Here is a 23,146-nt window from a genome sequence, read left to right as displayed (position 1 = left end):
TAGCATTGCTTGCTACATTTGGTTGGATTTTGCTATGTTTTACTACTAGTGTTTCTCTTAAAATAGAAACATCATGTTATTTTAATCTTTTGACTTAGTGAAAGATTGTTTCTATGTTTAGTTGCTTGTTGTAAAGGGTAATTTGCAAAGCCAATATTGGAATTACAGTACAGTATTTCATTATTTTGAAGGACTGCTGAAAGTAGTCCTTTGCATAAACATGTACTTTATAGAAGGAACATTCTCTGCTTCAAGACTTTTGTCATTCAAACCCTCCATTCTATACTAGGAAAGCAAATAGGTTGCTGAAAAATTCTTATTTTTAGATAGTATTGAATCTGAACATGTGTGTGTGTGTGTGTGTGTGTGTGTGTGTGTGTGTGTGTGTGTGTATCTATAGCAAAAATGCCAAGATGAAAATGGATAGTTACTTAAAAAGTGCCCTTAAAGTAAGATAACAAATGTGCAAAAGGCATGCTTTTTGATAGCAGCTACAGATTGCAGAACCCTTGAAGAGAAAGCTTGAAAAGTTCTTTTCTTGCCTCAATTCTTCCCAATTAAGTTGTAATTCAGGGCTATAAACAACCCTTGGTAAACACAGAGAAATTAAATGTGTTGCCTCACATTCTATCTAAAATGAGTGATTGCTGTGGTAGTAATACACCATATGGGAAGTGGCTTTTCTAAGATTGGAGACATTTTTGTTTTATCAGTGGATATGATGGTATAATTAATTCTGCTTTGATTTATGCAGGAACTACTTTATGCAAAGTACTTCACAGCACATAAGTAATGATTGAATTTGTTTTGGCTTTAATTTAAAACAAACAATACATTCCTATTCCCACACAAATCTTCATAGTTACAAATTAATTAACCCAGTGAGATCCTCAGAGTGAAATAAGATGCTTAACTACCTTTTACATTAAAAGGGATTTCTTATAAACCCCTTCCTGGTCTGTTTCCCAGATGATTTGTAATTTGGTAACCTTGAATAAAAGTTTCTTCTATTGCTTTTTTTTTTTCTCTGAAGAAAGGGTTTGAGTGATCACTAAGGCGTTTTTGCCATCCCAGTGGAAACTGCAAATAAGCAAATTGATCTGATGTGAGATAAACAGATAGTAAATTTTATTTCTTCCCATCTCTTTATGATCTCCGTATAGTGTAGATCTTCATTTGTTGATATATGAATAAAAGCAAATTGCTTTCTGAATAATACTGTAGAAAACTAAGTGTATAATATATGAAACCCATGACAGTATTTTAAATCTTCAAAATTCTGTATGAAATCATAATTTTGAACCACAATGCTAATTTCCTATCTGTTTAACAAGCCTGCTAGATCATAAGCTTTTAATATGTTTCAAAACCCTAAATACTACTTAACTTGTTATTACAGTTTCATCATTTTAAAGTATTTTATAACTATTGCTGTCCTTTGATTTATTTCCATTTTATTTCTATTATCTTGCAGCATCTTTTATCCAAATTCTTCTTTCTTATAAATCTTGTAAGTAGGAACTAGTAGCTTCTCTTTAATTGCAGTCATGTTTTTTTTCTTTCTTTTTTTCATAATCCCATTTTTTTAAATTTGTATCATTGTCATTCCTTGTAGCTGTTGCTCCTTACATGGGAAAGACAAATAGCTGTGTGTGCTTTTTTAAGCGGGGAAGATTGTTGGCAAAAGCAAATCTGCCTGAAATCAGTCCCATCATTTTCCGTACTTTAGTCTGTGTTCATGTCATAAATTATAGGAATTTGCACTAACCATGTTTTTTTCCCATAAAGCTTCTTTTTCACAGATCTGGTGTTTTGATTTGTATGCATTCTGCATGTAGTTTTTTCCTCCTTCCCCGCCCCAATATAATATTATATGCTGGATAGCTTATTCAGGACAAAAAATGGCTCATGGGAAGACACATAAAGATTTGGATTTAGCTACCTTGTGCCAAAATTAAATTAGTGAAGAAGTTATCTTTTAAAAAAAGACAATAAAATTTATTTTAACCTATTTCTTCTAAATTACCAATCTGCTAATAATAAACATTCAGTGCATGGGCAAAGCTTCTGTTTGTAAGACTGTAGTTGACATAGGCTGAATCCTATTTGGCTTTCTCTGAAGTAACTCTGAGTTTTGAATTCAATGAGACTTTTGAGAAAGCCAGCATAGGATTACGCTGTAAAATATCTTTTTCCATTCCCCTAAGGTAGAATTGGACTAACAGTTGCTTTTTTTAGTACTGGAGTTATTCTTTTTTGTGAGCATTCATCTGCATGTTCATATTTGCTAGAATTCACCTAACATACCTGGAAAAAAAAGGAATTGGGTAGGGGACATTCTGGCTGATAGCTGGAAGAAACTGAACAGTTACATGTTTCATGAGAACATTAATGACAGTAGAGGTTTGTGACTAAAATGTGTTCAATGCCTGCTGGGAAAAATATAGCCACTGAAAAAGAAGAGTGAACTCCTTGTAGCTTCCTGGTGTATTTTAAATTGTATTGAATTTTTTTCCTCAATCCATGCCACCGAAAGTTTCATAAGCATGCAGGAATTTCCATCTCAGCACTCAGGTCACCTTTGCCATACCATCCCTTTGTGCATCTCATAAAAGCAACTCATCCTTCTGGAAAGCAGGCTTTGATGAAGACAAAACAACTGTAGGAGAAAAAAAAATTAAAAAGTGTACGGAAGGCATTTCCTTCTGAGCATTTTCTCTGGTGCCATAGAAATATATCTCTTGACTTTTTTGAAGCAATATTTTCCATAGACATGATTTGGAATTTGGCATCTGCTTGCATCCTTATTTCTAGTTCCAGTATAGGTTCGCAATACTGGAAAAAGGTAAAGGGGAAGTAATTGGTAACCCAAGAGCTTGCTGAATAGTTAAAAGGTCAGGTCAAGTTTTTGAGGACATAAAGGATTTATATAGTCGGTAAGGAAAATTAATGACGTTGCTGTAAAACAAGTTCCAGGGCTTTTGTTGATGCATCTGGCTGAGAATGTGAATGGAGCAGAGGCTTCTGCGCTTGGGTAGCATGGATTGCTGAAGGAGGAGATGATTTACTTGTGTGTGAAGGTGAAAGGAAATAATTTTCTTATAAAAATCATAGTCCCTAAATGCTTTATAAACAGAGGCATCAACGTAAATGCAGTAAACTAATGTTTTTGATGATTACTAAATTTGACATGATCTTTGTGTCCAGGATCCCATGAGCCTGTGGGATATGCTTGCAAATGCAATGAAACTCTGTGCTTCTTGTTTTTGTTTTAGCTATAGCAACACAAGCAAATATGGAGTTTCGCAGGAAAGGCTCACAAATGTCTGCAGAGACTGTGGCTTCCAATCCTATGTTTGATGCAGGGGAATTTTCTGACAACTATGAATCTGGCAGAGCAGAGGCATGTGGAACACTCTGTAGAATATTTTGTAGCAAGAAAACTGGAGAAGATATACTGCCAGCCTACTTATCTCGGTACTGAGTTACATTTTGAGTTGTTAAAATATTCTGTTATATACCTTTGCTACATATGAAGGGGGTTTTCAGCGTCTTAAATGTTTTGGCACTTCAGATATTGGATTTTAAATTAAGTAATTTTAAATTAAAATGCATCCCATCAATTTGGGTATGTATAAACACAATATCCTGGATTCCATCTTTTTTAGGCAAATAAAATACGGTTTTCCTCATTATATGCTTCCCACACCACTTTAGGAAAGTATTAATATGAAGACAGTGTAATAATGACAACAATAAGGAAAGTACCATAGCAATTCTTTTCTTTTCTCTCTTTCCCATAAAACTTTATTAGGCTTCAACAAAAGTTACAATGTAAGGAAAAGAAAGGATTAGAAAAAGGAAAGCTTGGGAACAAAAACAGACGTTCAAAAAAGAAAAAGAAAAAAATTAGAAAAAGAATTACTTCCAATTTTCTTTGATACAGATACAAATGTAAAATATATTAATCTCTTGCTCTAAAATTAACAATACTGTTCATTTAACCATAAACAATTCTAATTGTCAATTTCCAAAATTAAAGTTTCTTTTAGTTTCAAGCAGAATGTCCATAAGAATTTTCCAAGTTCCATAGAAACAATGCTAGAGAATTCTCTTTGTTTTTGCTCAAAGCAGACAATTTTGCCATCTCAGTCATTTCCATTAAGTTCATTCTTCATTCTTTCATTGTAGGAATTTGCAAGTCCTTCCACTTTTACATAGAGAAATCTCCTTACTGTTGTCATATTTAGAAACAAGATATCTTTTAATCTATTTATCCATCAAGACCTGAAAGGAAAACTCTAGTTTCAATTGTAAATTCAGTTTAAGAATTCTCTGAATGAAAGTACATATGTGATTCCAATATTTCTTAGCTTTCTTATATGTCCACTAAAAATAATAAAAGTATTTTTACATTGATTACATTTTCCCCTTGCTTTTAATTTAGGTTTTCCTTGAAGAAAAATTAATAAACCAACATAGGTCAACTAGGTTTGTGGTATCATTTCTCTTTTTTTAAAAAAAACCTACTTCTGTGAATTTTGGGGACACTCTTGCTTTTATACCTGTTCCAAACCCTTATATGGCTCACCTAATAAAATGATTTTTAAAATCTATATTAACCTTAACTTTGTCATACCAGAAATAGCTGTGCCACCCAAATGTCAAATCATGTCGTTTCAACTCCAATAACCTCCCACTTCTAAAAAGTCATCCAGTCTTTCATCCATACAGTAGGCAGCAGCAAAATCCTGTTTTAAATCAGATAATCCTAGTTCACCTTTCTTTAGCATCTTGCAACAATGTATATTTAAATCTTGTTTCTTTTTATCCTGCCATACAAACTTGCAAATAACTTACTTAAAAGGTGCTTTGAGGCAAGTAGCAAGTTTCAGTTGTTTGGCAGAAACCCTTTTAATATCATTTATAAGAAAGAATGTTTATTTGAAATGTGAAACTGCTAATCCAGATTGCATGTTTCAGATGACATGGTTGTGGTTATGAAAAGCAAATGAATACTCATTTTTCCCATTGTTCTTTTGTATGGTGGCATATTTGACCACTGGCACGTTTATGCAATTGGCATCATTGATTATTATAGGTGAGAAACAGGCAACATAATACATGTAACTTCTAAGAAAGAGGAAAACCTCTCATTCATATGGTTCAAATTGTAATAGTGCTTTTGTTTTATTTGTATTATGTAATTCTGCACATAGCTTAATGTGGAGAGTCTTATTTTCTACAGGGAGGGACAGAAGTATAAGAAGTCAGTCTCTGAATCAAATAGTCCTTTTGTGTAAAGAAAATATAGTATTTTAAATTACTCCTTCGTGTTGATGATCAGTAAATGACTTCAAATCAGATGAACCTACGCTTACCTTTTCTTTTTAGCATTCTAAAAGTAGGTCATGATGTGCTAAATAGACATACTCCTTTGGGTTTAAATTGTAATTTACTCATTCTGTTTGAAAGATTTCCATGCCATCCCAGCTTAGTAATTGTAAGGTAGCCCCTGTGGTTAAGTTTTTAGTTAGAAGAAGGAAATCCCAGGTGCAAATCCCAACTCTAGGGAGCTTACTGGATGTTTTGGTCAGCCATTCTCTAACATCTTATAGTTATTATGTAGATAGGGAGATATAAACTGTCTTGAGCTCTCAAAATAAAGATGGGATATAAATAAAAGTGGTATATAAATACAAGAAATAGTTCGGTGTAGTGGCTGAGACCCCAGGCTAGAAACCTGGAGACCATGAGTTCTTGCCCTGCCTTAGGCACGAAGCCATCCAGGGGACCTTGGGTGAGTCTCAGAGCCCTAGGAAGGAGGGAATGGCCAACCGTTTCTAAAAAAAATCTTGCCAAGAAAACTGAAGGCAAGTCACTGAGAATAGCACACGATTGAATGGAAGGGAAAATAAATAAATGTAATAAATAACTGATATTTTAATTCAGCATAACTAATTAAAACATCTGCCAGACTGAACCAAGCATGATAATTTTCAACATTTAATTTGAAACAGAAAAATGTAGCAGATGCTTTAGTTGCTCATGATGCCTCACTATAAATGCCAAATTTCTCTTTGCTGTTGACCATCTTAAATAACCTTGACTTGCTAATGCTTCTTGTTTACATTTTTCTTTTTCTTGCCAGGTTTTATATGCTTTTAATTCAGGGACTGCAGATAGCTGATTCTGTGTGCCACCCAGTTCTAGCTAGTGTCATCTTAAACTCCCCTGCCTTATTCTGCTGTGACCTGAAGGGGATTGATGTCTTGGTTCCTTACTTCATTTCAGCACTTGAAACTATCTTACCTGACAGGTAAATTGATAACATTCATCTTACTTTCTAAAATGCTAAATATTTTTAGAACCACATAAGCGGGATCACCATGTTGTCAAGGAATTCTATAAACTGCAGCCTTTGCAGATCTGAAAAGTATCTGGTAGAAGAAGGCTGTTCGCTATTTTAAAGAATACAGGTCCAACAGTTCATTTAGTGACTGTTCAAAGTTACACTGAAAAAAGTGACTTATGACCATTTTTCACACTTACGACTGTTGCAGCATCCCCTCTATTGTGTGAATGAAATTCGGATACTTTGCAACTGACTTACATTTATGATGGTTGCAATGTCCCAGGGTCATGTGATCTCCTTTTGCATCCTTTTGACAAGCAAAGTGAACAGGAAGATCAGGGTCATGTGATCTCCTTTTGCATCCTTTTGACAAGCAAAGTGAACAGGAAGATCAGATTCATTTAACGCCCATGTTACTAACTTAACAACAGCAATGGTTCACTTAACAATTGTGATAAAGGTTGTAAAATGGGGCAAAATTCACTTAACAAATGTTTTGCTTAGCAACAGAAATTTTCGGCTCAATTATGTATGGTCATAAGTTGAGGACTACCTGTATTAACTCAGAAATACAGATCAAAGGGCAAAATGGAAGGGAAAGATTATTGATGTGGTTTGTTATGTCTGAATATCTTGTAGCATACATATTATATGAATGTTTACTACAAATTTGCTATTTTATGTTATGCATTTTGATCCCATTAAAAATGAATGAGAAAAAATCAATAAGAGTTGGGAGCACTCGATAATATTTTTCTATCTGTTTTAATTATTATTGATTTTTACTATTGATAGGCGAAGTAAATAACTCATTTTTGAGAAACGGGCATTTGAACATGTAGCTTTCATTATTACATTAGCTACAACTGTCAAACATATAGTTGCACTGATTTTAAAGCAGACTTGTTAAAGAAAGGATTGTTTTAGATGGCTTCTCTGTCTATGTTATAAAGTTTAAAAAATAAATCTGATCATTTTGAGAGTAAAGTTACCCTTACATCATATATAAAGGCATAGCAGTAAGCGTTGGTTCAGCTATCTAAATGCTACGAACAACTTACGGCAACTGTCAGATAGGGATTTTTCCTGTCCTACCTAGAAATGCTATGGATTCAAACCAGGACCTTCTGCTTACAATGTACTAACTTATATTTGACTAAGATGCTCCATTCTCAGTTCTCCAAAAGGTTTTGTGCAGTCCACCCATCTTAAAATATTGACATCTTCTGAGTTAGAAGATGTTGAACATCTTGTCCTTAACATCAGGTATAAATAACATGAAATCACCTGTATTCAAGCTGAATAAGAATTGCAATTTTTTCTGCCTACAATGTTTCCATTAAAACGAATGTATTGGGCTCTTCTACCAGCAAACCATGACATTTTGGTAATCTTGAGCAAACATTAAATGCTACACTTGCACATTTGAATAGGATATTTTTGCTTTGAAATAGAAGTGGTAGGTTTCAAAAAACCTTATCATTTTGTTGTTGTTTTTATCCAGGGAGCTCTCAAAATTTAAAACATACGTGAATCCCACAGAACTAAGAAGGGCCTCTATCAATATTTTACTGTCCTTGTTGCCTCTTCCTCATCATTTTGGAACAATCAAATCAGAGGTAATGGATTTTAGGGATTTTCAGTGATTTTCAAAAAAAATAATTTTAGCCTAAATGTAGCCAAACTAGCAATTAGTATAGGATACTTCCAAGTGCTAAAAATGCTTATTACATAGAAAAGAAATAAATTCACAAAATGAATGAGAATGTGGGGTTTTATTATAAATATTCTTGTATCAAGTAATATTTCATTAAGATAAAATATTTTAGGACTTTGGACATTCATATACCACACTGTAATTTAAAATAGACAGGATCATATACATATTTTGCATCTTGAGCTAATAATACAGTGTGATAGTTAAATGTCAGACCACGTTTTCTATACAGAAGGATTCTTGACATCTCCTTTTGGACATCTCCTTTTCCATTCTTTTGGAGTTTCATATCATTGACAGTTCTATAAATACAAATTTCTGAATATAACTGGAATTTTAATTATATTTCTTTAATCTGCATAGACTGATTTTTTTTTTAAAAAAGCTAGTTACTATCAATTTTATAGTTTTATAGTTCATTTAATAGCTCTGTTGAGCAATATTTCTTTGTTGCATTCTTTAGTTCTGAGTAGGAGTATATTGGGAAAGTAAGATAACACCCTTTTTATTAAGTAGTTGCTAAACACATGAAAGGGAATAAAGATTATATTCAAATGTGTTTTTCAGATTGTTCTCGAAGGAAAATTCAGCAATGATGAAAGTTCATCCTATGATAAACCAGTCACTTTTCTTTCTTTGAAACTGAGGCTTGTGAACATATTGATTGGAGCCCTGCAGACAGAAACAGACCCCAACAACACACAGATGATATTAGGTTGATTTTCTACTTGATCCATGAGATGTGTGCTTTGGAATTTTTTGCATGTTACCTGAGTGATAATAAGATCAGATTCCAGTTACTGAAGATTATAAACAGTTAACTTTTTCGTTTCCCTGGTGTCCAGTATTAGGAGCCAGAGTGACAAATAACTGTTCTTCAAACATTTTGAATGTGTTTTTATAGTATTTGTAATGTTCTGATGACTACAATTTGATTTTATTGAGTAAGGAAATTAAAAATGAAATGTTCAGATAGAAAGAAAAGACTGAGTTTATACATGATGGATACATGCTACTGTGGTAGTAGGCAGAAAGCGCAGGCTATTCTATAGATTTGTACTTACAGATGTATAATATTTGGGGGGCTCATTGGAAGAGAGAGTAATTTTTGGACAAATGACTCAAAATATACTTTTCTCTAATAGCAAACAGAAAAAACTTTTTTTCAAACTATTAAGAATTTTTTTTGATAGATGTATGTATTCAATTGTTTTACAGCACATCTTTTTATTTCTTTATTTAAAGGATCCCCATTTATATACTTTCTTTTTTTTAACCTTATACTTAATATGAGATAAAGGGAAGTCTCTAAAAACACACACAAAAAAAGAAATTTAAGGCAGTACAAAGACATTGCAAAACGTTGACATTGCTAAAATGTATTTTATTTTTATTTTCATAATTTAAACATTAATATCTGCATTGACTTATATTCACATGTCCAAAATATTCTTGAAACTCTAAAGTGCAAAAAGTTCTCCATTGCATATGTCAGTGTGATTCTGGGTGGACAAGTTATGGCCCTCCATATGTTTGACTCCCGTTAATTCTAAATCTAGTTCTAGTCATAATCAGGGCCAAGAAAAGATGGAAGCTGTAATTAAACTAGATCGGAAGCTGCAATTATGCACATTCATTTTAAAAGATTTCATTCTTAACTCAGACCCTTGGAGATATTGGGAGCATCAAAATAGATTAATACTAGCTGTGAAATAGTTTGCCATAGCTGCAAACTATAAAGCTTTCACTAGATGTGATTGCTTTAAAAAAGGGCAAAACTGGCTACAGTCTAACTCCATCCTGCTCTTTGTATTCAGTGAACAGTGCACAAAGGAAAAAAATGATGGATAATCCCCATCCCCACCCCAAAAAAACTGGATATAGTAGAATTGACGTAAAATCCCAAGTTGGTAAATGTGAATCTGAAAATAAATGTCTAATTCTCAAAAATTGGGAGCAATGCCTTCTAATGCAAAAAAAAAGTCCTGCAATTATTTGTTGCATAGATTTTCACAAAATGGCAGTGAAAACAAACATCATTAGAAATAATGTCATACAGACAGAGAAGTTAAAATATTGTCAAATCTTAAATCTTCTTCTATAGGTGCAATGCTGAACATTGTGCAAGATTCAGCACTTCTAGAAGCCATCGGTTGCCAGATGGAAACGGTAAGATTTCTCTCATTTTTAAGGAGGGATGCTGTGGTGAGTCAAAGCAAATTATCCTACAAGCACAAAAGTTTTCTGAGAATAGCCTTCCTCTTCTCATCAAAGCCTGATTTCTGAATTAACAGAATGGTAGTGAGAATATTGTCCTGAAAAGTCACAGTCGTACTAACAGTGGAATTAGCACGGCAAGTGGAGGAAGCACAGAGCCTACAACTCCTGACAGTGAGAGACCTGCACAAGCTCTGCTGAGAGATTATGGTAAGATTGGCTACCTTAATACTTACCCCCCCACCCAAAAAAAAACCCTAGTCTACGAATTCCATTTTATTTAAAGTGGCATCTGCAAGGTTTTAAATAATTTATACTTTTTAGTTGAAAAAAATGATAAAAACACATATTTTTGTGAAGTAGCAAAATTCAGCACTTTTATTCTGTTCCAGCAAGCATTTGGGTGATGGAGGAGGTAATGATTGCTTTTCAACAGATCTGGTTTTGTTTATTTTGTTTTGTCTTTATACAGATAACTTTTTAGGATATGTAGTTTAGTTTATGACTCTGTAAGCATCCTGAGTCTTGGAAGAGGGTAGATATAAATATAAATGATGCTAATAAATAAATAATGGTCATTATGATAAGGGACAGAGGGAAAAAAGTGTTGGGTAACAATTGGTGATTTTGCTTTTTTGCTGCCTTTATTTTATATAACTCAAGGCAGTCTGCCTCCTATTTTTGTCCCACAACAACCTTGTGAGGTGGTTTTGCAGATTTTTAGTTTTAGAATATTTTTCTATTTATTTTGTTGCTGCTTCCCACCCACCCACCCTTTCAGTATTGCTACTTTTTCATTCTGATCATTATTTGCAGCCTTGAGAATGCTACTAAATGTGTATAATGTCCAGTCTGGTTTTTTGTGGCCTTATGTGTTGTGTTGGAATGGTCAAATGTTGATGTAATTGAGGGGGGAAATGTAAATAACTTCAATAGATGTTGCAGTTCCCAAATCTTTGCTTCATTTTCAGTTTTTTTAACCTCCCTGTATTTTTCACACTAAAGGTATATTGTGTTCTTGAACTAGTCGGAGAAACCCAAAATTCATTAATCAATATTAATCAGATGTATATAAAACATTGTATGTGCACAGATTTGTGTGTTATATGTGTTTCCGTTACATTTGAAGATCATTGTTCTACCTAACTCTTTTCATTGTAGAGTTCACTTCAGGACCTGGCAGAGTAATACATATTGTCTCGTTTAGAACATTCTAGCATACTTTTCTGTGGCCACTGAAAACCGGAATGATTCTTTTGACTAGAAAAGCTTGTTTTCATAAGCATTAAGAAGAAATTGTTATCTGAGGTTACAGATTTCTGAATCTGATAAACCAATACCAGTTGAAGATCAGCTTCTTTGATAAAGTTAGAGATCCCAGTCATCCTTCCTAATAACACAGAAGGCACTTTTAATGAATTTCCAAATAAATTCATCAGACAGGCAACTCTTTGCATAACTAATTATTCATCTGAATCTCTTTCTACCACTAATAACAACATAAAATCATCACTTTTAGGTAAAGCATCAGATAAATTACTACATGACTTATCAGACAGTGAATTATTTCACTGAGGTAGACTAGTGTTGTGCTTTTATGGGGGAATGCAGTATGTTATCTGATTAAACTTTGAAGTCCTGTATACTTTTTAAAATAATTTTTCATTAGTTTAACATATGATTACAGAGAAGGAAAATAACTGAAAAGAAAAAGGAGAATTAAAAAAATTACATATAAAGTCATTATGAAATCTTAACCATATGGAATAATATTCTTTCCATTACAGGTAGTTCTCACAGCTTAACAACTCCTTGAAGTTACAACAGTTACTTAAAAAGCTACTTCTAACCTACCCTTGAAGTTACAACTGTGCGTGTGCACGCGCGCACACGGTCCCATAATTACATTTCAGGTGCTTGGTAGCAGGCTCATAGTTACGACTAATTGCAGTGTCCTGTGATCATGTGACCGTGATTTGTAAAGTTTTATGTTGTTTTCAAGCAGAAAATAGCATAAAATGCCTATTGGACATGCTGAGTTTTCTTGACGGCCACCTGATTCACCTTACAATGATGCTATTAGTGTATGTGCTACATTTAGCAATTTTTAGGCAACCCTTCTTTCAATAACTCAGTAGTATAAAATAAAGTGATTTTTTTTCCAGTGGCCAAAGCCAATAGTTTATATGCAATTTTCAATCTGGAATTGTCTCAAAATATAAATATCTCATGAGCATAAGTTTTAAATTATATTTCAGTCTCAACAGCTTTTAAATATGCTTTGTGCTCTATAATGAAGCAAATGCAATGGACCTGTTAGGAAAAGTGAAACCAGGTCCCTGGCAAGATATCAGAGGAATCGCATAATGTTAACTATGCCAGTAGTGGGTTTCTTTTATTAGAACATTTCATTCTGTAGAGACATTTGATCCAGATTAATGCCCAGTGATCAAAGTGAAAGATTTTTTTTAACAAAAACTATATGATAGCAAAACTTGTAATACCTAAAAGATTGTAAAACACTTTTGAACTTAAAATTCTTAATTTTCTTCATAGATATGTAGTGTTCTTATCATGCTTGAGGCAACTTTTTATCTTCTTTAAGATGGCTCACACCAGTGTCTAAAAGTATTCTGAGAATAATAAAAAGCAGCATAAAGCATAGTAATGCAATAATCATTTAGAAATCTTCCCTATAGACCCTGCCTCCTGTCGCTTGCCTTTCCTACCTGAAATTAGTAGTCATGATGTATTTCCAGAGTAAAAAGCACATTTGATAGCCTCAGGGTAGCTAAGTTAAGTGAAATTAACTTCAGCTTATTATAGCATTAACCAGTCTTGTTTAATTAGTGATTTTTCAGTGAGGGCTTATGTAATGTACTTAAATGAGACTCACTTTGCCACTACATAATGGATGTTATTGATTGGACATGAGGTTGCAGAATTCTGCTTCCCAACTTAATCGGCAGAACTCTGTTATGATCAAAACCTAGCCTTAACAAAGAAACATACAAAAAAAATAAAGAACAAGCCAGATTTATAGGACTGGAAATAGAGCTCTAGAAAGCTTCTTGAAGCTAAGTGGCAAAACTTAGTGGTATTATGGGTGACCTGGACATTTTTGTCAGCTAGTACAAAAGCTAAGTAATCATCTGACTGCCCTGGAGTCATTGTTAGAAAAGAAATCACCATTTTTTAATGTAAATCCAAATAAAAATGGCAGTGTAATAGTGTACCTGTGATAGTTTCTCCATACCACAAAGGCCAGGGTGGAAAATTAAAGGAATATTGTAGTATTTCCCTTATAGGAATGTAGAGGGAAGGGCGTTGAAACATAATCTTGTGAAAACCCAATTATATACATAGGATAGACCAGTGTAGAAAGATAAAATGCCATGATTCTCCTGTCAAAGGCAGAAGATTAAACTTCAATACTAGATCTAGGAGGTGTTGTGTAATCAATTCCTTAGCCTGACCCTTGTTTAATATACATAAATTAATTAGGAATAGGCCACACAATGTGATTTTCCAGTTAAAGACTTTCTTCCAATTGGAATAAAAATGATTATTCAGCATTAGGTGGGTCAAACCGGATGGACTCTAAATAAGTGTACTTTATTGCTGCTATCCACATTTTAGTTTTTACTCTGGCAAGATCAGCTTCTAACCTAAGGACTGCATCAGCAACAGATTTAGGTGCATCATTTCCTAACATAACCTTCAGCATAGTATTTGGGAATTGTAGGAAGTCCAATATATCTAAAGACCATTCTAATCTAACTATTTGGCCTGTGCTCCATTTTGTTTGTCTAAAAGGATTGGTCTCAATGATGGTATTAAAGCTGAAGCAAAATGCCCCTATGTTATTGAGTTTTTGATTAATGTGAGTTCAAAGTACAAAGACAAAAGTCCATTAGTGACCGTGAATTGGTTTATAATGTATGTGACTGCAACAAATATATTTGTAAAGGCAGAAAAAACCTGGCAAAAATATCAGAAATAGATTCTAAGAGGTATGAAGCCACTTTATTTAGTATTTAGCTACAATATGTACGTTGCCATGTATTAACCTATGATGGCTTCCAAAATGCTCATTCATGGTAAATGAGGAGACAGCAGCATTTTTGTTATATTTTGTGAAAAGACATCTAGTTCCATATTATTTTGTGCTTTAGGAGTAGTTTATGTTTTCAGTAAGGTAATAGACTTTTAAAATATTGAATTGTGAAAGTAGCAAGCCTGGGGCATGGAAAAGTTTTCTGTTTTTATCAGAACAATAATATTGCCAACTAAAAACCAGACTTTGCAATAGAGAAGATTGGTTGGGGAAAGGTTAGGTTTTTTTAACTTGTCATTCTGAACTATTCACTTCTCAAATGCAGAAAACTTTCCATTTCTGGAAAAAGATAATATTTAGATATAGAACACTAAACATAGGATATTGTTAGCTACATAGTAATGTTACATTTATTTTGCTCATGTTTTAGTTCCTGCTAAAAAGGGCATTTCAAAATTTGTCACAAAAATACAATGGCAAGGCCAGGGGACACACAGAAAATTTATCTTATTTTTCGGACCATAAGATGAACCTAGGTTTAGAGAATGAAAACAAAAAAAAAAAAGTTTTTTGCCTCTGTGCATCCCATTTTTGCCCTCTCTGGCATCCAGGAGCACTCTGCTGGCCAAAAACGGGCTCGTTTTGGGCCTCCGAAATCTTCCACGCGTTCCATTTTCAGGCTCCCTGACGCTGGGGAGGGCAAAAAACAGGACCAGCAGAGGCCTCCAGGGGACAAAAACGTGCCCATTTTTGGCCTGCAGAGTGCTTCTGGATGCTGGGGAAGGCAGAAACAGGACGTGCGGAGGGTTTGGGAGGCCAAAAACAGGTCTGTATTCGCTCGATAAGATGCACAGACATTTTGGGGGGTTGGGAAAGTGCCTCTTATAGTCCGAAAAATGTGGTAAATTAGCCAAATGTATCAAGATTTCATTAGCAGCATCGACCAATATTTTAGAATAGTACTTAGCTACCTTAATTAACATTCAGGACCTAAGTTACTTCCTGTTGAATGTTTACTTCCTGAGAGGAGTATGTACTTTGTTTTCTGTGTGTATTGTGGCTGCTTTAGCTTCTGCCTGATGGACTGCTTTGCTAATTGTCACTAATGCTTAGTTGTTTTCCCTCTCTGTGGTGCGTGGTATTGGGGTTTATATCCTAGCTCTTCATACAGATACTGCAGCTGGACTCCTGATCCGCAGCATTCATTTGGTAACACAGAGGCTCAACGCACAGTGGAGACAGGAAATGAGCATTTCACTAGCTGCATTAGAGCTGCTCTCTGGTCTGGCAAAGGTGAGCATTAGGGAATCTTCTGAGAATTATTTGTGTTATCTTGGGCTTATCTTCCCTTTATTTCTTTACCAAAATCCCTTTCCTCCTTTGGGAATGTCTAGCAGAGCTGGCAATGTAACTTGTTCCATAGTAGGATCTCATATTTTTCCCTACTTGGAAAAAAAATGCTACCAAAAACCTGAATTGAATAGCAATTAAATAAAATTAGTTAAAAACAAAGCTCTTTAAGTCAAAAGCATTTAGAAGAAATAAAAATCCAGTATCCATGGACCTTTTGCCTATAGTTTGGTGTATTAAATTCACTTGTGTTTTTATGGGGTTTTAATTTAGACTTAAATGTAGAGAATGATTTCCTAACGCCTATGCAACTTTTTGTACTTCTCATGTCAGATGAAGGTTGGCGTTGACTCTTCTGATAGAAAGAGAGCAATTAGCTCTGTGTGCTGCTACATTGTGTATCAGTGTAGTCGTCCAGCTCCTCTCCATTCTAGAGATCTCCATTCCATGATAGTAGCAGCATTTCAGTGTCTCTGTGTTTGGCTCACTGAACATCCAGATATCCTTGATGAAAAGGTGAGTGAAAATTCCACTCTATATAAGCATGGTTATTTATAACAATTAGTCCCTTTTAAAAATTTAAACAACAGTTAAAAGACAAATAGCGGTAGATGCAAGCATTTCGTATTGACTCATCAATACGTACATTACAGTAACAAGGTTAAAATCAGCCTCAAATACAAGATCTAGCAAGAGCATTAATTAAGCCTATAATGTGTGCAGGAATGCAACCAATGACAAGTCTTACATCCACGGGTGGCGTAGATTGATATACAGCTCTTTCTGCACGCAGAAGGGACGCTTCAATTGTTTAATGGCAACCGCTTCAGCAAAACATAGAAAATGAGAGTTCCCATGGTGCAGTAAAACGTTAAATGCAGAGTTTGGATCCACCTGGTGGCCCATAGCTAGTAAGTGCTGCACAATAGCCAAAGAAGGCATTTGATGGCCATGATATGCTGCTGTTGTTGGATTACTCAAGGCTGTCTGGACCCATTTCGGAAGATGCTCCTTTATTCTGAAAGCCAAGCAGCTATCAGTTCTGCTGATGTAATTGTCTTTTAACCGTGTTATTGTAATGTAGGTACTGATGAGTCAATATGAAAAGCTGTCCATCTGTTGCTGTTCATCTTTTAACTGTATTGTTTAAATAATTATTTGTGGTAATAACTACAAGTAGTCCTCAACTTACATTCCTTTATTGACCATTTGAAGTTGCAACAGCACTGAAAAACTTTATTTAGGAGCAGTTTTCACATTTACAACTATTGCAGCATCCCTGTGGTCACACCAGCAAAATTCAGTTGCTTGTTTCATATTTATGGTAGTTGCAGTGCCCATGGTCATGTGACCACCTGTTGTGGCCTTCTCACAAGCAAAGTCAATGGAGAAGCCAGATTCACTTAACAACTGTGACAAGAAATGTTGTAAAACTGGGGCAAAACTCACTTAACAAATGTCTTCCTTAGCAATATAAATTCTGAGTGTAGTTGAGGAATGCCTATATATCTTTCTACACTGTGTCTGCATGTTTTGTTTGTAAAAGCAGTGCAATAAGGAGTGTAAAGTTTTCATTGCAAAACCCCATTTCACCCTTCAACAATTGCCCCAGGAATTATCCTGTAGTTTGTTTTCAAAATATGCAGTCCACAACAAATCATGACATTTGCCTCAGTTAAACCACAGGCGATCGGGTAAAGTAAAAGCAGTTACTAAAACACTGGTAATTTGCATGTCCTTTCTTAAACATTTTTAATCACAAAAGACATGATGGACATATATGTATGCATCGTATATCCTCCCACTCCAAAAACTAACTATCAAAATGACTATATATCATTTTAAACCTAGTACTGGTGAGTTTTAAGAACAGCAAAAAGCATCTTAGAGTTTTTATCATTATAGATTCCATAGGTGGTAGGTTGTTTTTGGTCTGTTCAATTACAACGTTTCTTGAAAATATCCAAGTGATGTCAATGTCAGGAAAGTGAGCTTTTAACTATATGGTGGCTGCCCTAATAAACTAATAGTGCAAAGAAAATTAATAGTACCTAAGAAACTAATGAAAACCTAAGCTATAACAAATCGAAATGAAACAATGTAAAAGGTCTCCATTATGATTTCTGTGATTCACGCATACGGATTATCTACATATTCAGAATCCTTCTGAGACACTTTCAGAGTTTACAGGAATGTAACAGGAGCCCTACACAGTACATACCACAAAGCTAAATATAACTCCTGCTTAATCCTTTCAGGTTTTTTGGACCAATCCAAAGATGGAGCATTCTTCTTTGATTCCTTGTTCTTATTGTTGTTTTTGCTCCATTTATTCATTTTATTCTGCATTCATCCTCTCATTTTTTTTTCTGAATATTTATAGAGTTGTTTAAGGTCTTAGTTAACTTAGTTATTTTATTTCTTTATTAAAGTGTTATTTGTTAAATAGCTGAATGGTACAGCATTCCTTTTTTAGGATTGTTTAAAAGAAGTATTGGAGATTGTGGAACTGGGCATCTCAGGAAGTAAATCCAGAAGTAGTGAACAAGAAGTGAAGTACAAAGGAGATAAAGAGCCAAATCCTGCTTCCATGAGAGTGAAGGATGCAGCTGAAGCTACCCTCACGTGGTATGAAATATTATTGAAAGTAATCCTGTTAACCACCGTATAACATTTTTCTTAGCTTGATTAATGTTTGTACAATGAATTTGCTCGAAACAGTGTTTTTTACTTAAAACTGAAGAATCTTGGAAATATTTATTTGGTTTAAAGAATATACTTTCAGTTTCAGCATTTTCTTCTAAATATCATTTTCTTGATTATATTACTTAAATTATAAGCTGTTTGATGCTGTGTGACAGCAAGACAGCAGTAAAAATGTCATAGGTACAATTTATGCTGCTTTCAACGTTCTAATATTTTTCCTACTAAATATGTCTTGACTAAATTCTTTTGCTTTACAGCATCATGCAAGTTCTTGGAGCTTTCCCTTCACCCAGTGGCCCTGCTTCTCCTTGTAGCTTAGTAAATGAGATCACTTTAATTAAATATGCTCGTCTGCCTTCTATAAACAAGTACAGCTTCCGCTACTTTGTCCTGGATAACAGTGTCATCCTTGCAATGTTAGAGCAGCCTTTGGGGAATGAACAAAGTAAGTAAATGTATTGTGTGTATCTTTTCAGACATCCTTGTGTATGTGTGTTTGCAGTTAATTAAACTGTTCTTCTGCATTATATAATATTGTGCTGAACTGTAGAAATTCTGCCATATTAAATTTGGGTAGTATATGTGAAATGCAGCTCAATTCAGTTTCAGGATGGTTCATCCTGGTTTATTTCAAACTGACTAAGAGTTTGCCTGTTTTATTTGTTGTATTCTTCGTTTACTAGCTTATTTTTGGAGCAAGGTTTTACTAAAATATACTGTGAAAAAATTGAAATTTTCCTTTTAGATTGGCTTTTAGGTAACCTTACGAAAAGGTATTTCAAAGAGACATATTACAAAGTAGATTGTAAACTGAATTATGCTAGGAAAATGAAGATAATAAAGCTGTAATCATCATGGCTGTATAGAACATTTATTATTAAAATCAGCAAATCTTTGAATACCAATTACTGGGAAATAAGTAGAAAAACTTGTGCCATTTGTGTTTGGTTTACGGGTTTTCCATAGTCATTTAGGTACCATTCAGGCACAATGCTGGATAAGACTGATCCTTGCTCTAATCCAGCAGGGTCTTACATTATTCGGAAATTCCAGCTAGATTCTTTAGGCTCATTTTTTGTAACTTTCGAGCCTCCAGAACACATGATAAAACTGAGATGCAGTATAGGAATTTGAACAGAAGCCAGTTAAATACAAAATTAAGTCTAATTCTATTTTAATAAGCCTTGAAGCTTACCTGAAAATATAGCACATCAGAGAAATGTTTTTGTTTTGAGTCACTCAATAATGTGTATGCTATAATACCATTTGCTTTTATTCTTTCCTCTTGCTTTCATTCCTCTGGTAAATTAAGACTATCCAAGTTTATTTACATACATAATGAGAGAACCAATTAGTTTCTTTCCAGTAATTGTATGTAGCTCCTGCGCATAGAGCAAGCTTATGCTTTTATCTTCAAATCTGTCTATTGAATTCCTAGCTCTGCCAATTGTGTTACTAAACTTTTTCGTCCTTTAATTGGTTTATACGTGCCCAATTGAATTTTTTTCAGCATGATTATTTTAAAAGGTTGTTCATGCTAGTGTTTCTCTTCCCCAGATGACTTTTTTCCTTCAGTCACCATTCTGATTCGTGGGATGTCTGGAAGACATGCGTGGGCACAACAACTTTGCCTTTTGCCAAGAGGAGCCAAATCAAATCAAAAGGTTTTTGTCAGACTTCTGGGTGGAACTAATTTGCTTTCTTATAAAAGCCAAGGAGCCCTGAAAAATGTTCAGTAAAGTGCTAATGTTACATTACCCTTGGTGCAATGAATTACTGGTTTTAATTCCCTTTCAGCTTCACTTCCAAACTAACCATGTGCACCATGCATTATTTCCTCTCTATTCATTGTAGAGCTTCATCGAGGATTATATTTTTAAAATTAAAATAATTTATCATTGAATTGGGGATTATTTCCATTATCATCCTAATTTGGGAAATTATTGGATAATGAATCATGTTCATATATACAGTATGTGTGGTTCACATCTTCTGTTTAACACTTGCAATGTTTCATAATAGGATAGTAGTTATGGTCTGTCCTTTACCAATCTAGCCGTAGTTATAAATATGCATTAGAATATCTTCAGCATAACTACTGTTTTCTTTAGTGATATATCAGTTAATATAAAAAATTTGATTTAAAAGAAAATATCACAAACCATTTATTTATTAATAATCCTGAAGTAATTATGATGTCCTTGTTCATCATTATTCCAGAAGATTTAGGTTTTGTTTTGGTAATTTGTTTTTTCTCTGAACTAATCATAGTCTAATAAATCAAAATTATGAGGGTGGACATTGGTTCTTCAAGCTTGTGGAGAGCAAGCCTCCACCCTCATCCTACACCTGAGCTGCAGATACTCTCCACTATCTCAAATCAAAATTATGTACCAGAAATAATAGCTGACACAATATTGTTTAAATTATTGTTATATTAATTAAAAATAATGTTTGCATCCATGTGAACATGTGATCAAGTGAGGTACTAATACCACTCTATAAAGCCTTAGTAAGGCCACATCTAGAGTGCTGCATCCAATTTTGGTCACCACATTATAAAAAAGATGTTGAGACTCTAGAAAAAGTACAGAGAAGAGCAACCAGGATGATTAAGGGACTGGAGATAAAAACATGAAGAACAGTTACAGGAACTAGGCATGGCTAGTCTAGTGAAGAGAAGGACCAGGGGAGACATGATAGCAGTCTTCCAATATTTGAGGGGCTGCCACAGAGAGGAGGGGGTCAAGCTATTTTCTAAAGGACCCGAAGGCCAGACAAGGAATAATGGATGGAAACTGAACAAGGAGAGATTTAACCTGGAAATAAGGAGAAACTTTCCGACAGTGAGAACAATCAACCAGTGGAACAGCTTGCCCTCGGAAGTTGTGGGAGCGTCATCACTTGAGACTTTCAAGAAGAGATTGGACTGCCATTTGTCAAAAATGGTGTAGGTCTCCCGCTTGGCAGGGGGTTGGACTAGATGACCCACAAGGTCCCTTCCAACTCTGATTATCTGTTAACTTATGTCCATAACCAAAGATACAGATGAATGTTACTTGCTCATATTTATAGTTGGCAATTTTTCATATCTGTGGTTTTTGGCACAAAGTTTTTACTCAACCATCTTTTTACTGCATCCACATCAACATGAATTTCCTATTTCTTCTGATTCTAAGAGTCTGCATAAGTTTGACTTAATATGATCACCATTTTTAGCATGTTATTTAGGCATACTAAATAATTATTTGAATGTTACTTTTCTGTTGAATTACTAGTGTTGCCAGCCCCAAAGTTACTTCAGTCTGCTTCAATGTTTTTACAATAACGAAATATTAAAACTTTTAAAGTAAATGTTAAAATTGATTGTTTTCTTTTCAACAGCTGTTTGTCCCAGAACCCCGTCCTGCACCTAAAAATGATGTTGGATTAAAATATAGTGTGAAGCATCGGCCATTTCCTGAGGAAGTGGACAAAATTCCATTTGTGAAAGCAGACCTGAGCATTCCAGACTTGCATGAGATAGTTACCGAGGAAGTAAGAAATTTACAGTTTCCTGATTTGTTTCACGTTGCTCAAAACAACTTGTTAAATTTTTCACAATTATTTTTACTCTCGTGCCTGCATTCATATCAGTCCTTCTAGGACAAAATAATGTGTTTGTGCATTTCTGCATCTATTAGAACTTTCTCTGCTTACTGGACATATAAAGTCAGTCATCCTTTTTCAGGAAGCCGTTGCCAGATATCCTGTTGTCCTTGTCCTTTTCCTATACTGTGAAAATGTGAAATCAGACCGATTGCAATAGTTCTTTTCTTTAGGTACTGATTTAACTGTATGTAGGGGCTGAGTAGCAGGTGAATTTTTGTAACCTGGCAACTGATCAGTCAGAATTTTATTAGGTAGAAAGCTATAGTGAATTGCAGCAGCTTTTTTAGGTACCTAGTTTCATTGCTTTTTGAATCATGAGAAATTCTTCAGTACACCTTGATTCTACTTTTGACACTTCTGAATTTCTGATAAAGTTGCTAAATATGTTTCAGCTGGAAGAACGTCACGAGAAGCTGAGAAGTGGAATGGATCAGCAAGTTCTTTATGAGAAATCTATAGATCAGAAAATGGAAGAAGAATGGAGAAAGAAAAACTTCCCTGATCCAGTCACAGATTGCAAACCACCCCCTCCTGCACGGGAGTTCCAAACAGCCCGCCTTTTCCTTTCTCACTTTGGATTTCTATCTCTAGAAGCATTGAAGGTGACTGAAAACTTGATCATTATCTCGTTTGCTTCAAGCACAATCATTAAAATAAAGCCAATAAGTAGCATTGATTCCAATGACTTGTGGCTTAAACTAGGTGCAACTTTATAAAGTGTAATAGAATAGTTAAACTCTTTAACTGTTCATGTGTATTATTCAGAAAAAAACTTCTGTAAGTGTAAGACTCCTATCTTGAAAACTGTGCTATTAAGTAGAAGAGTATGACATACTTCATAATGTACAATAAGGTCTTGCACTATATTATCTATGTGGGAGATAATATTACCTATTATGTTAAGGCAATTGATTTTTATTACTACTTTTTAAATAAGACGACTTGAATCATGAATCAAGAACAGGCAGACATTAAAAAATGTTGGACTTTACAAGTTGGAAATATCATATTAGTAATGTGATGAGCAGATGGGTAGACCTATAATGTTTTGTTCTTTGAAGGGAGTTGATAGATTAAACAAAATAGTGTATAA

General features: G+C 34.5%; 1 protein-coding gene across 8 annotated transcripts in view; it reads left to right on the top strand.

The window, feature by feature from the left end:
• Nucleotides 1–23,146, top strand: part of RALGAPB (Ral GTPase activating protein non-catalytic subunit beta) — a 68,959-nt gene that overhangs the window by 31,039 nt on the left and 14,774 nt on the right. For 3 of the 8 annotated variants that reach the window (XM_087929190.1, XM_087929187.1, XM_087929186.1), the window contains 14 exons: nucleotides 1,475–1,510; nucleotides 3,276–3,477; nucleotides 6,152–6,319; nucleotides 7,860–7,974; nucleotides 8,640–8,787; nucleotides 10,177–10,241; nucleotides 10,367–10,499; nucleotides 15,506–15,639; nucleotides 16,030–16,212; nucleotides 18,173–18,324; nucleotides 18,660–18,847; nucleotides 19,960–20,066; nucleotides 21,787–21,939; nucleotides 22,446–22,655. In XM_087929190.1, coding sequence (XP_087785316.1) covers nucleotides 1,475–1,510; nucleotides 3,276–3,477; nucleotides 6,152–6,319; nucleotides 7,860–7,974; nucleotides 8,640–8,787; nucleotides 10,177–10,241; nucleotides 10,367–10,499; nucleotides 15,506–15,639; nucleotides 16,030–16,212; nucleotides 18,173–18,324; nucleotides 18,660–18,847; nucleotides 19,960–20,066; nucleotides 21,787–21,939; nucleotides 22,446–22,655 — 1,994 coding nt within the window. The remainder of the gene's footprint in view (nucleotides 1–1,474; nucleotides 1,511–3,275; nucleotides 3,478–6,151; nucleotides 6,320–7,859; nucleotides 7,975–8,639; nucleotides 8,788–10,176; nucleotides 10,242–10,366; nucleotides 10,500–15,505; nucleotides 15,640–16,029; nucleotides 16,213–18,172; nucleotides 18,325–18,659; nucleotides 18,848–19,959; nucleotides 20,067–21,786; nucleotides 21,940–22,445; nucleotides 22,656–23,146) is intronic. The other 5 variants (XM_026697673.2, XM_026697672.2, XM_087929189.1 and 2 more) reach the window with 3 other exon arrangements.

Source organism: Pseudonaja textilis, chromosome 3 (assembly GCF_049901715.1).
Source record: "Pseudonaja textilis isolate UNSWEBS1 chromosome 3, rPseTex1.2, whole genome shotgun sequence".
NCBI lineage: Eukaryota > Metazoa > Chordata > Lepidosauria > Squamata > Elapidae > Pseudonaja > Pseudonaja textilis.
The sequence above is the reverse complement of the archived record's forward strand: the minus strand, read 5'-3'. Positions and strand labels throughout refer to the sequence as shown.